Raw genomic sequence first — 14,092 nt, 5'->3', positions numbered from 1 at the left:
TCTTGACATATAGTAGGTGAAATAAAATGTTATTAAAATGGAATTCACCCATTTCTATTTATTTATTTATTTTTAGAAATTTTAAAGGAACATGTACAGCTTGCATTTTCATTTCTGCTAGACAGTTGTGCTCAGTAGAAAGTAATTTGCTTGACTCAAGAACCAGCACCTTTGGAGATGTTGAGAAAATATCTGGATTCTTGTTGTAATTCATTATAGAGGTTTTATTTCTCATGCTGCAGTTAGTAATTTTACTCCTTTTACAGATATGTGCTACTTTAATTAATTTAAATGTTTGGTTGTTGAAAGGATTCCTAGGACTCCACCATTTATAGGCAAAGCGTACAAAGCAGTGTCTCAGGTGCAGGCCTCATGGCCTCGGACACTCGGAGGCCATCCCTGGCCCACGTGGCCACCTGTGTAGGAGGAGGCCCAGCACCTTCTTCGGGTGGGGGGGGGGGGTCTGTGAGATGGGCACGTAAGCACGTTCTGTCTACGTCATCTGCCTCAACCTGACTGGTGTGGCTGCCCAGATGCGACCAAAATCAGGTGCGAGTCATAACGCCGGTCATGATTCCTGCCAAGTGCTGGCAGACTGGTGCATCCTGCCCCTAAATAAGCAGCAGCCCACGGAGGCAGACATCACCTACCTCGGCCATAGCGTTGGCCCCGGGTCAGTAGCAGGCCCCAGGCAGCTCCGGAGCTCAGATTGGGGTTAACTCATGCTGGACTATATTGAATTAGAATGGTCATCTAGAAACATTGTAGTGGTACTTCAGAATAATAAGGGTGTATAGAAAATTCCAGATTCTACCAGAGGAATCCCCTACTTGGGAAACAGAATGACATTTACTTTTCATCAGCAATGCTGGATGCAGGACAACACTGGAACAGCATCTTCTCAGGGCTCAGGAAAGTAAGTTGTACCGCAGAAGTCTTCCAGACAGACTACCAATCATGAAGACTGGGAATGAAGATGTCTTTAGAGAAATAAGGGTGTAGACCGTTAATCCCACAGGCTGTCTTTAAGAAAACAGGAGACATAATAGAACAGATCCGTGAACCCAGAAAGAAGTGCTGTAGGGATGCAGGCGGCCACAGGTCACCACCGTGCTGTGGTCTCCGTGCAGCCCCCGTGCACCTCTCCTCCATCTTCTTGGTCTCTTCAAGCTGTGACCACCGTTTAATCCAGCTCTGCCTTTTCCACACCTGCCCTCATTCTGACTGGTCTCCCTCTGAACTTGGGACCTGTGTGCCGCCCAGCTGCATCTGCCCCTCTCCTCCGTCTCTACGCTTCTGACTCTGAAAGGACTGTGTGTCAGTCTGAGGGCTTCCCTTCTTTCAGACACTTAGAATCATCTGTTCCTCCTCCTTTGCTTACGTCCTACACCCAGTACGTTAGACGGTCCTGCCACACGGTCACCAGATGCACCTAGAATCCTCCCACTTCATCTGACCCCTACTGCGACACCTTCTTCGAGCCACATGGTCTCCTGACATCCCGCTGTCCCCCTGGAACCCCTGAGTCTGTTCACAGCCCAGCAACCAGGTGACCCTATGAAAACGATAGCCAGAGCGTGTCACTCCTCAACTCAGAACCTTCCTGTGGCTTCCTGTCTCATGTAGGGTGAACGTTCAGGTCCTTCAGAAGCCCCTGACTCTCCTCTCCCTGTCACGCCCCATGACCTTCTCTCCTCCAGCTCGCTCCCTTTGACTTTCAGCTTCCTGCGCTGTTTCTCTAACATGCCAGTCTTGTAATCAGTCATTTGCTCAAAACCTCCAGCAACTCCCCATTTCTCTCAGAGGAAAGCCAGATTCCTTCAGCAGCCTACGAGGACCTACAGGATCTGGCTCTTTGTGGCCTGTTCTTATTTCCAGTGACTGCCCTCGTTCCCTCGGCCTCCCAGCCCCGGAGAGCTCCCTCTCTGCCACCTTTTCTATTGCCCGTCACCCCATTTGGATGATGATTGGTCCTTGCTGAGATTGTCTTGTTTCTTGATTGGTTTGCTCTTTTATTCTCTGCTTTCTTCCCTAGACCGTAAGCTCTGTGACAGCAGGGGCCTTTCTGCCTCCTGGTATTGTCCCCGGCATCTTCAGCAGGGCCTAGCAGGCACACAGACTGGTGCTTGACAGAGCCCCATTGGAGTAACTACACGAATCCTAGATGAAATGGAGTACTTCTGACAGAAATGTAAATTAGGAACATTGGTTGCAGAAGTAGAAAGTAGTAGACTGATGACCGTAAAAGAAATTGAATTGATAATCAGAGATTACACCTATTGAAAACCATACCTGTCCTTACTGATAACTTCTGTCAGACCTTCATTCCTACCTTGTTACTATTTTCCTTAAATCACAGGGTCTAGAATAATCCATTTTCTACCCAGACACCAAATCTGGGCAAATACCATATAATGCTGCTAAAGATTAAGTTGCAATTGAGTTGTTGGACAATATTCTTGTCACCTTCAAAGTTATCTTCAAGTTTATTAACAGGCCCAGTGCCCTTTCCTGACTACGTAGTACACTGCGAGGTTTCAGTGCTCGTCGTGAGCCTCTAGAGGAAGGTGATGTAATTACCTGAACCTGCAAGAGGAAGTGAACACAAGAAATTCAGTCCTGTAGTTTGCTAAAAGGTGAATGGAGTTGGTTGGATTAGGACTAACTATTGTAACCAAGCTGGTAGTAGGAAGAATAACAGTAGAGAGAAGCATTCTGACCAATTTAAAATCGGCTTGCTGACCAGAGTGGGCAGACACGTGAACAGTGTGGGATTCTCTGAGTTTGTGGGAGTTAGGAGCTCTGTGAACAGTGCTGTGCTAAGAATGGCTAGTGGCTGTAGGGGAAGGCAGCCAGCGGGCAGTTTTCCCTGAGTTCAGCCCAGAGGGCTGCCTGGGGAACTCCGTGTGTGGTAGTCCCGTGGTCTCCAGTGTTCACTGCTAGGTGGTGTCACAGATGCCTTATGTGTGTCTCAGACGTAAACTTCTTCTGTCTGATAGAGGATCGGGTGAATGCGCATTTAAAAGCTCGAACACTGATTATGGTTTTTCAGATAACTTTGGTGCAGGAAAGGACTACAGAGATTTTAGTTAAATTATTCCTTTAATGGAGGGAGAGTATCGTCCAGGAAGAAACTAGAAAGAAAATCCTTAAGGAAAAAAACAGACTCAAAAGCAGTGTTAAGAAGAATATGGGACAGTAAGAGCATGAGAAAGAATTCTCTTATCACTAGATGCTTAGAGGTGGCGATTGTGGTAGGGAGAAGAATGGCCCTTAAAGACGTCCACATCCTAATCTAGAACCTGTGTATATGTGACCTTCCATGGCAGAAGGGACTTTGAAGATGTTACCGAGATGAAGAGGACCTTGAGATGGGGGAGATGAGGAGCCGCAGACCTTTTCTGGCTGTGGTCCGAGGGAGGGGACTGCGGATGAAGGGTTGGCTGCAGTGCAGACGCACAGAGGGGCCTCTAGCAGCTGGAGAAAGCCAGCCGAGATCTTCCAGAAAGCAGCACATCCCTTCCAACACCTGGATTTTAGCCCAGTGAGACCCATTTCAGATTTGGGATCTTCCAGAACGGAGAAGTATACGTTTGTGTTCTTTTAAGCCCCTCCGTGTGTGGTTATTGGTTACAGCAGCAGTAGGGAGCAGATAGACACAGGCGTGCTTTGTCTTGGCCGAGTTGGGGCCGACTTCTGCGTGAGTGCTGAGCCGACAGAAGGGCTGCACTCATGTTGGAGAGCAGGGTGTGGATCTCCACGCCTTCTTTGTGGTACAGAAAGACCTGCACAGGAGGAGCCGAGGACAGTAACAGCTGTCAGTTTCCTTACTGTGAGGAGCATCTGAAAGAGAGACGCAGAAAAATAACGGCTGGATGTTGTAACAAACAGATCAGTAGTGATGAGTGCACTTGTAACTCCTGGGGGGAAGTAGAGACACGAGCACTGTTCACAACACAGTGTGTGGTTTTAGATCTCTCTCAGAATAAAGACATCTTGCAAATCACTGTGAGAAGACAGCTAGACACAGCAAGTATCTCTTGTTATCTTGTTGCCACCTTCCCCACAGACTGTTCATGCTCACCTCTCTCCTTCTAGATTAAGGCTTTGGAGGCTAAGGGTGCTGTCTTACCACCAGATGTAGGCTAGATGCAAATGACCAAAAGAGTGAGTGAACATTCAAGAGTGGATGAACATGAAGGAATGGTTTGCAGGATTTCTTTCTACCAGTGGAAAGGTCATTATTTCTTTCTAGAGCATAGTCTGAAAGATAAGTGACCAAGTGGAACCAAGCAGAATCATAAAAAGAACTTTTAGAAATGAAAGTACAGTGTCATCTCACTAGTATATAATGAGGGAAATGTAAATTATAATAATGAAATGCCCCCCCTTCTATGGTCCGTCACATCGATAAACACTTTAAGATTAATTTTACCCAGCATTGGCATGAGGTGAAGGACAGTCTCTAACATTGTGTGCCAAGTATAATTGGTATAGTTTCCCTGGTGGCCATACTTCCAAAATGTCACATTTTAAAGTAGCTTTTGACCCAGTGCGTCTGTTTCTAAGCAGTGCTGCTGCATGTGTACGATGCCAGCTAGAAGCTCGTTCATAGCAGAATTGCGTGCATCTCCACTTCCCTTTCTCCACTAGAGCAAGGAAGCTGACAAGAAAATAACTGTCCACCCGTAGTAGAATGGCTCTGAGGCTACGTGCTATGTTCCTGATAAGATGGAAGCCTCGTGTACACACTGGCTAGTGTCTTTTCATCCTCAAGAAGAATTCTTTTCCTGCGAATATCTCATGTGAAAATTAATCAGGAAAATTATATATTTCCAAATTCTGGGATATGATACAGATGAGTAAAGGGATAGTTCAGAGTAGCAAAGTGTAGGTTTATATACTGTAGGGTAGGATTGTCCTGGGACATCAAACCAGGATGAGAAATTTAAATGTAATTCAGCTGCCATTAGTGGCAAATTATAAAGCCTTGTCCTGTTATCTCCCTAGAGATCTTTTTCTGAATGTACGTCTTCCAGAAATAATACATGCATACTTTTCCATATGGTAGTAATGTTGGGTTTGGGGTTTTGTGTTTTTTTTTTTGAGTGTGCATTCCTTACTAAATATCTAGTCCTCAAAGTTATTTTTCAGTTATGCAGAACCAACTATTTGGTTCTCAAAATTATTTAAGTTACTGAGTGTATGTACTGAGCTTCAAATATAGAAGTCCTGTGTATTCATAATCTTGGCCACCATTCAAACTGAGTCAGCAGTGAGATATTCAGGAGTTCTAGAGAAACAGGACAGAACACAGTATGGAAGCATAAAGAAAAAGCAAAACGTGAAATAAAGGGAAATGTCTGTGTGTTTATTGCTTTTAATTTTTTAGTGGAAAGTGAAAGTTGCTACCTTGTTTAATGAGGAGGTCCTGCAGGATGGGAACTCTTTGTTCAACAGAACCCAACCTGAGGTCACACTGGGTGTCTTCAGGTGGCGTGATCAAGTGAATGGACTAAAACTCTATCTATCCCATAAAACTCCAGATTGGGAGCCTGTCTTTCCCCTGGGCTCCGCAGCTCTGGACTAAGCGTCCGTACACTTGCCTCTCTGCAGGTAGGCATCTGTGTGCCCATTCCTTGAGAGGTCATGAAGATAACCTTTGCTAGGGGTCATCAGGGAGGGCATCCAGAAAGGGTGGGATTTCCCTCAGACTGTGGATGGTACATCAACAGTAAGAAACCGTTTGTCCCCGAAGGATAGACCTGCTGAGACAGAGGGTTGGGGACAGATGTGAACATCAACTTCGGCCCTAACAGCAGAGAGGCAGCTCTGGAGTCTGTGCTAGCAGGGAGCTGCTGTGGAGTAAAGAGATGTGCTAAAACCCGAGCTTTAGTGAGGGCCACCGGTGTCGGTGTGCTCTCGGTAGTGAATTGGTAGAGCTGGGACAGGAAGACAAAGCGCTTTCGTGGGAATTCGAAAGCGGTGCCAGTGCCTGTCCTGTGCAGCTCAGGGATTTGTGTTGTTGGCAAGGAGAAGCTGCAGAAGTTGCCGCTGAAAGAATTACTCGAAATGGCTGTCTCTTCCCCCTAGGCAGATCCCCTGCCCCAGAGCACAAGAGGTGAAGACTAGGGGGCGGGCTGGGTTTCGGCTCCCGCTGCCCCGTGGCTGGGTGCCCTTGGGTAGACACAACCTGCAGCGTCTTTCGTGGTGGCCTGACAGAAATTCTGGGCCTTGAATCAAAAGCCAGGAAGGACATTTATGCTTACTTCAGTTTCACCCAGACATCTGTAGGCTGCACACATCCTTCCTGTCCCACAGAGAGCTCATCTGCCTTTGACTCCTCCAGCCTGTCCTTTGTCCGTGCTTTCTCCCCGATGATGTCACTCTCCCGTGCTTGATACACAACCTTCTCCTGGGATCCAGTAGTCTGAAGGGGAGGCTGACCACGGGCAGGTGATGATGCCTTTAGTGTGGACACACTGGGTCCTTGACAAGTTTTGCATATATAGGACACGTTACTTATCTTTTCTCATGAGTAGGGATAGGAACATTCTTATTATCAACAGCATCATGCCCTAATATAGACATATTTAGTATACGTAGGAACTTTTTAAGATGTGCCTTATATTACAAGTAATATGATGCTTTCAGTTAATTGCTAATTTAAAAAAACAGTGATTTTCTTTAGCAGTCATTTGCATGTTAATAGCAGCCTCATTAAAAATTATGAATGGCCTGAAGTGTTGAGAAGAGTGCAGTGGTTATCATGAGCACACCTTCACTTAAGGGAGCGGATGGTCTCTGCTGTATTCCCATGTGAGTCTTCCATATGTGCTGCCCATTTACATCCCTGTACGCACGAGACCTCCACAACCGTGAGAGCACAGGTCAAGACTCGGGGTTACGGCTTCCTTGCCCTCGTCCCAGGATAAGCTTCATCTTTGCGAGGCAGCCTTCCCTGCCGCCTTCAACTCTGAACTCATGGGCACGTGTGTCAGGAGCATTAGGTTTGGGGACTATTTTAGATTGCTGCATTGTAAGCGACAGAGAGCTCATAGTAGATTGGGTAGGCCTAGCTTCCAGTAACTTCTCCTACATCATCGATACTATCAGAAGCGTGGCCTTCATTGTATGTTTCTAACTGTGTTTCTTAAGAAATGACATGAAGTTGTAGCCTGGTCTAAACCAGTATGCTGTCCTGGGTTCAGAAAGTGGGACCCCCTCCTTAGGTCTAGTTCTCAGCACGTGACCTCCAGGGGGCGGCCGGAATGCTTGGTCAGGTTTTGGGGGTGCCGCAGAGGTAGAGCTGCAGAAATGCATGTTACGTTTCCGTGCCTCGGTTATCACTAATGAAAAGGGAAGAGCCTCTTGTGTTTTATTCAGAACTCTTCCTTGTTCATAAAAATACTATTTGAGAAAAAAGATTCCTGAGAAAAATGAAGTAATTTATTTAACTTGATACTCTTTTTACCAAAGATTTCTGCTAACTAACTAAAAGAAATGCACATTGCATTAATTTTTAGCATACAGTTGTTTTTTTTCTGTTTGTTTATAACAGTCATTTTTGTGGGGGGTATGTTTTAGGGCATCATTCAGAAGATAGTGGACAGTCACAAAGTAAAGCACGTGGCCTGCTATGGATTTCGCCTCAGTCACCTGCGGTCAGAGGAGGTTCACTGGCTCCATTTGGATATAGGTGTCTCCAATGTGAGGGAGAAGTATGAACTTGCACACCCACCAGAGGAGTGGAAGTAAGATTACATACCTACTTTGGCGTGACTCACACTTGATTTGTTTGCATATTAAATCACACACAAGAGGATGAACGTCTTTGCTTAATTTTCTTACTGATTGTAATTACGACTCCTGTGTAAATACAATTGGCTGGTAATGATTAACCAGTGATCTCTTCTAGACTTCTGTTCCGTCTGTCTTTGTGGCACCACCGACTCTGGACTGCCTGAGCTTCTCAGGGGTTCTGTGGTGATGGCCTTTGGCTAGTCACACTTCTCTTGTCAGGACTCCTTTGTTTCAGCCTCGGCTCGAAGAGCTCAATTCCTCATTCTTTTCCTATCTGGCCTGTTAGCATTCTTTTGTGCAGCAGGACTTCCTGAGCCCTGAGGAGACCACATCTAATTATCTCATGAACGGGCAGCATGGCTCGCGAGCCGAGCCCGGTACGCTCCGGCTCGCCTGAGAGGACTGGGTGTGTACTTGACATTCACGTGCTACAATTAAATGAGGTAGTGACTCGTCCTGACCTTAGTGAGACTGCTGTGACTGAAAGTGAATTAAAAGGATTCTCTACAATTGTCCTTTCTCTGGTTCTCTCCAAAAAATAATAATTTTTTCCACTGTTAAGCAGAGCAACACGTTAGCCGGAAACCATATGTGTAAAACACTAGAGTGTGAGAGGAGGTGAGCCCCGTGCGCAGGCACCCTCGTTTTTGTAGACACAGTCACAGAGACAAAGGTGGTTGTGGATTGGGGACGGTACTCAGTGTTGGTCACTTTCAGTTCAGCACCCAAATCGATTAGAAGACACATTCGAAAAGAAAAACAAACATGTGAAGGTTAATAAATCTCTAGTCAAATGCGATCTTGTCCTAGTTACAGTTTACCAGAGAAATATGCTTGTATTTTCAGCTTTATCAAACAGCTGGAACTGACAAGCTAACAGGATATTCCGTGATAATATAGTTTGGTTGGGTTACATCAATGGCTAGCAGAGATTTGACCTCCAGCTCTTTTGCCAGTCAATCAAATAAGTGTTTAAAAGCCAGGAATACCTAGAAGTTAGTTAAAAATACCTGCAGGTATTTTTATTCCATACAATTCTATTACCTTCTTAATTTATATGGACAAGTCAGAGGCACAGTGCATTATGACAGTAGCCCTAGTGCTCAGTAAGATGCGGAGTGTAGACCGCTGCATATACAAGCTCTGTTTCTGTTCTTTTAAGCCAACTTATTTTGCTTGATATCAAGTAAAGGTGAGTGGGCACTACTCTTTTTCATGGAGCCTGAACCCTCAAAAGTAAGGCAAGCATAGACTGGGCGAGGTAGAACTTTGCCACACGCAGTGCTGAACCTGACGCTGACGGAGGTGGTGAAGATGCCGCCACTGCTGTATCGTCACCGAGGCGTGGCTGGAGCCAGGCGCCAGGCCAGCTGTGCACTCTTTGTACATTTGCAGCCTGTAAAATATGTATGTCACATAGCTCTCCCCAGTCTTATAAGGTGAAGACGGAGGAAACAAGCAACAAACTTGATTTAAGTTCCAATTACGGACAGAGCTCGGGACACAGCTTTGACTTGAATGTAGCTGACTTCACAGTGCAGGCTTTTTCAATGAACGTGCCCATCTCAGGAGGACTGCTGCGGTTTTAGCTCCAAGAAGTGGTCTGACAGTGCGCTGTCTGCACCAGTGAAGGTGTGTGGACAAGAGGCTGGAGGCACAGGTGGGCCCTGTAGGTGCTTCTGGGAGGGTTAGGCTTTATACTGCCTGTCCATGCATGCCAAAGGAGGCGGAACGTAAAGTGTCAGTAAGAAACAGGAGACTATTCTAAAAAGAACCAAGTAGATTTGAAAAAAGGCCAAACACAAGTTCTAGAAACCACTGGATGGATAAAACAGCAAATTAGATATAGCTGAAAAATTAGTAAACAGAAGTGTGGATCTGAGAAAATTTTCCCAAAAGATAGCCCACAGAGATAAACATGTGGTAGGTATGAAAGCACGTTATGTAGCATGAAGAATGAGAATGTCAACCCATTTCTGGGCAGGGCTCTCAAAGAGAATAGAAAGAATGAGGAAAAAGAAATACTCCAAAGAGATAATGGCAATAGCTGAGAATTTTCTAGAAGTGGCAAATACCAGAAGTCCTCAGGTATAGGACTAACGTAAGATCCCAAACAGGGTTAATGAAATAAATCTACACTTTGGTGGATTATAGTCAAATAGTGTACAAAAGAAAAAGAGATGATGCTAAAAGCAACCAGGGAAAAATTCACAATTCTCCACATTTCTCTCCAAGTGGTGAGAAAAAGTAACTGGCGACCTGTATTTGTTCGTCAGATTCAGTTGCCATTCAAGAGCAGGGTGACAGAGGTACTTTCCTCAGAGAGTTTGCCACCCTACAAACATATTTCAGGAGAAAGAAAAGTGATTTCCGAAGGAGGTTTTCAGATACAAGAAGGAGTACTAGGGAAAAAATTGGGTGGTTCAAAGTAAGCATTGGCTCTAAAAACAAATAATGATAAGAACTGATTTTTTTATATTAAAAAAGTAGAACCCAAATACTGGATGCATGTCAGAAGAGAGGCTGTCAGAATTGAAGCTATCAACCACGTTTTAAAATTATGTATTAAAAAATAAAAAATAAAAAAATTGTATATTAAGACAGCCATGAAACATTAGAAGTAGATTTTATAAGCTAAGTAATATGTGGGTGAGTAAGTTTTAGAGACACACAGCAAGGAGAGAAGGAAGGGACTGGAAAGCAGGACAAAGAGGAGTCACAGACTAGACTTTGGAAATAAGCTCAAGCAGACTAACAGTAACTGGTCAGAGATTGTTAGTGTGTGATTAAAAAATAGAGTCCAGCTATCTGCTCTTTATGACAGGTATCTAAAACAGTGATGATGAAGACATTTTTATGTGACTTACAGGAAGAAATATTTTACCTTAAGATGCGGTACACATATACATGTACGTGTCTCAGAACTATGTACATATAGGTCTACATATGTACTTCACAAAACCATACCCAGCCTCACTAGAACACTGAATTCTAAGGTTTTCATCCAGAGGCATTCTATTCTGTTTAATTTTATTTAGATAGATGGATGGTGCGCAGGTGGATGAATGGATGGGTGGGTGGGTGGATGGATGGATGGGTGGATGGATAGAAAGATGGATAGATGGATGGAAAGATGGATGGATGGGTGGGTGGATGGTGGGTGGATGGGTAGATGGATAGAAAGATGGATGGGTGGTGGGTGGATGGGTGGTTAGAGAAGGGGATGGATGGATAGAAGGATGGATGGATAGAAAGATGGATGGATGGGTGTTTGGAGAGATGGATGGATGGGTGTTGGGTAGATGGATGGATAGAAAGTTGGGTGGATGGGTGGATAGATGGATAGAAAGATGGGTGGATGGATAGATACAAAGAGATGGATGGATAGATAGATGGATAGAAAGATGGATGGATGGATAGAGATGATGGATGGTGGATGGATGGGTAGAAAGATGGATGGATGGATAGATACAGGGATGGATGGATGGATGGATGGATGGATGGATGGATGGATGGATGGATAGAAGGATAGATGGCTGGCTGGCTGGAGAGATGGGTGGATGGATAGATAGGAGAGGGATGGATGGATGAATAGACAGAAGAATTTTCCTACCTACTCACCAGGGGGATGAGGGGATTGGTATTGCTTTATTAAAACCCTGTTTTAAAAGTTTCAAGACAGAAAAACATTCTTAGGGATATGGAGAACAACCACATAGTAATAAAAGGCTCATTTCACAAGAATTTATGAAGAGTAGAAATAGATGGAACAATTAAACTTGTAAGTTTCTAAAAACATTTCTCAAAATACATAAAGCAAAAATAGTAATAAAAGATTAAAACTTAGCTCTCCTAATAATTAAAAAGAAAACAAACAATAGTAAACAATTTTTAAATTATGATTTTCACTATCCTTTTTAACATGGAAATACAGAGGCCTGCACATGGCAATGTGTTAATCAGTTTGAAAACACATTCCTAAATAGTTCATAGTTCCAAGTAAAACTCCCAGTTTGCTGAGGATCTGGCTTGCTGCCTTTTTCTATACCTCCCATGGGCTCTTCCCCTTCGCACTGCAGTCCACCTTCCTTTAGGAGCTGATGCTGTCAGTCATTTCTTACCTAACAATGTTCTGTGCTTCACCTCTTGCGTGCCCAACCCTCCTACTTTACTGACGATTCACTGTCTTCTGCTTAGCATTTAAATTTGGGGGCTGCTCCAGTGAACTTTTTTCCTCGTTCTTGTCTCTATAGACCAGCCTTTGGCATCGAAATCACACTTTCATTCAATAGACCTACAGGAAACCAATAAACCAATTTTTGCCTAACCAGACAAAAATCCTAAAAGCTGGTAGCTTGGGGGAGCAGTAATAGAAGGAGTGAAAAGCAGTTATACAAGGATTTTTTAAGGTAGAGCTCATAGGACTTGCTGAAAAGTCTTTAAAAGTATACACATCCAGGGAAATATGTAAATCATTTCTGCAGAGGCTTCCAGTAGTTCCTCATCATCCGTGGAGCCAACTCGAGAGTCCTGATCATCTCTCAGCCCCATCTCCTTTTGCTCTCACTCCCCTTCCTGCACTCCGGCGGCTTGCACTCTGACATTTCAGTGTTCCCTTTTCAAAAGTACTGGGTCAGGATCTTCTCTGCCGCCAGCTTTCTTGCCTGGTGAATGGGACAGACTTTTATCTTGGAGAACTTTCCACCTGCTCCACCCTAGCCACATGGCTCTCTTCCTGGTTCTTGAACAAGCCAAGTGTGTATTGCTCCTTGGAGTCTTTGTACCTGCTGGGACTCTGGTGAATGTGCTCCCCTGCCGTTTCCAGCATGGCTTAGACCTCCCATCATTTAGGGCGAGTGCTCTGCTCTCCCCTCTTCCTGTGGTCTTCTCCAACCGTTCTGTCTGTAGGGCCCACTGCCGATCCACTGGATGACTTTTCTCCCACAGGGCCTTGGTCTTACTGTCTGATCTGTGCCTCGTTTCTAGCTAGTTGTGCCTGGTAAGTAGTAGGCACCCAGTAAAAACTTTTTTTTTTTTTAAAGATTTTATTTATTTATTTGACAGAGATAGAGACAGCCAGCGAGAGAGGGAACACAAGCAGGGGGAGTGGGAGAGGAAGAAGCAGGCTCATAGCGGAAGAGCCTGATGTGGGGCTTGATCCCGTAATGCCGGGATCACGCCCTGAGCCGAAGGCAGACACTTTAACCGCTGTGCCACCCAGGCGCCCCCCAGTAAAAACTTTTTAAGTGAGAAGTGAATTAGTGGTGGTGAGAGTGTCAAGTAAGAGGAAACACAGTATGGTGGAATAGTAACGTGTATTCATTACTAGTGTGTGTCCGTTGCAGTGTTTTCACACTAACACATGTTGCTTACTATGTGGAGGGCGTTGTGCGAAGCACTTGGCTTACTTTACCAAAATTAATTCTTACTATGATAGTTTTATCAAGTGGGTGGGTACTCACCTTTTTCCACTTTACTTGTGAGAAACCTGCTGTTCTGAGAGGTTTATTAACAGCTTCCTTGACATCCTACAGCTTCCACTGGTGGAGGGTAGAGAGTGGAGTCCATGTACTCACCTATTTCTTGTCTACTCCTGTGTAAGACAGGTCGGACAAGAAATGAACGATTGATAGTGTTTTCTCCTCGCTAGCAGGCATCTTTTCAGTTCATGGGTGGCTTTGTGAGGGCAGCCGCACGCCTGGCTTTAGTTTTGAGAAGTAAGGTCTTAGTCAAAGGACTCACCAGAATAATTGGATGTCAATCTCCATTCTCGGGAGGTTTTTGAACATAGATTTTTTTTCTTTTTGGACTCTCTGCTATAGGCTCTGTTGATATGGTCCAGTAATCCTGAGATAGAAGCGTGCTCTCCTGAGTCCTCAGCTCTTCAAACACCTCTGTGAGCTAGCTTGCAGCACACAGTGGGTTGTAACTGAAGCAGGCAGTGTGACCTCACAGAGGCATCATGACTCACCACTGGGGAAATGAAAGGGCTGATTTGATAAATGGCTCTCCTTGTGGGAAGAACAACAAAGTTAGATCCTACCTCAAGTAATACACAGACACCCACTTGAGATGGATCAAGTGAGACAAAGTTTCATGGAAAATAGAGTTGACTGTGTCTCTGGTCCTGCAGTAGGAAGATTTAATACCCCCAAAGTGTTCACTATAAAAGGAAAGAAAGCAGATTTGACTTTATTAAGATAAAGAACTTCTGTATATCAAAAGGTATATTTTTAAGAGTGCAAAAAGCAAGTTGCAAGTGAGAGGTGATATTTGCCACATATGTAAT

General features: G+C 44.6%; 1 protein-coding gene across 1 annotated transcript in view; it reads left to right on the top strand.

The window, feature by feature from the left end:
• LOC148108086 (focal adhesion kinase 1-like) overlaps positions 1-11,194 on the top strand; it is a 73,236-nt gene extending 62,042 nt beyond the window's left edge. Inside the window, exon 5 of the mRNA XM_087853788.1 lies at positions 7,588-11,194. Within this exon, the coding sequence (XP_087709914.1) occupies positions 7,588-7,758 (171 nt within the window). The 3' untranslated portion in view covers positions 7,759-11,194. The remainder of the gene's footprint in view (positions 1-7,587) is intronic.
• The last annotated feature ends 2,898 nt before the right edge of the window (positions 11,195-14,092 follow it).

Source organism: Ursus americanus, chromosome 22 (assembly GCF_024610735.1).
Source record: "Ursus americanus isolate L20-20 chromosome 22, mUrsAme1.1.p, whole genome shotgun sequence".
NCBI classification, from domain to species: Eukaryota; Metazoa; Chordata; class Mammalia; order Carnivora; family Ursidae; genus Ursus; species Ursus americanus.
Note: the sequence above shows the minus strand (reverse complement) of the source record. Positions and strands in the feature narration are given on the sequence as shown.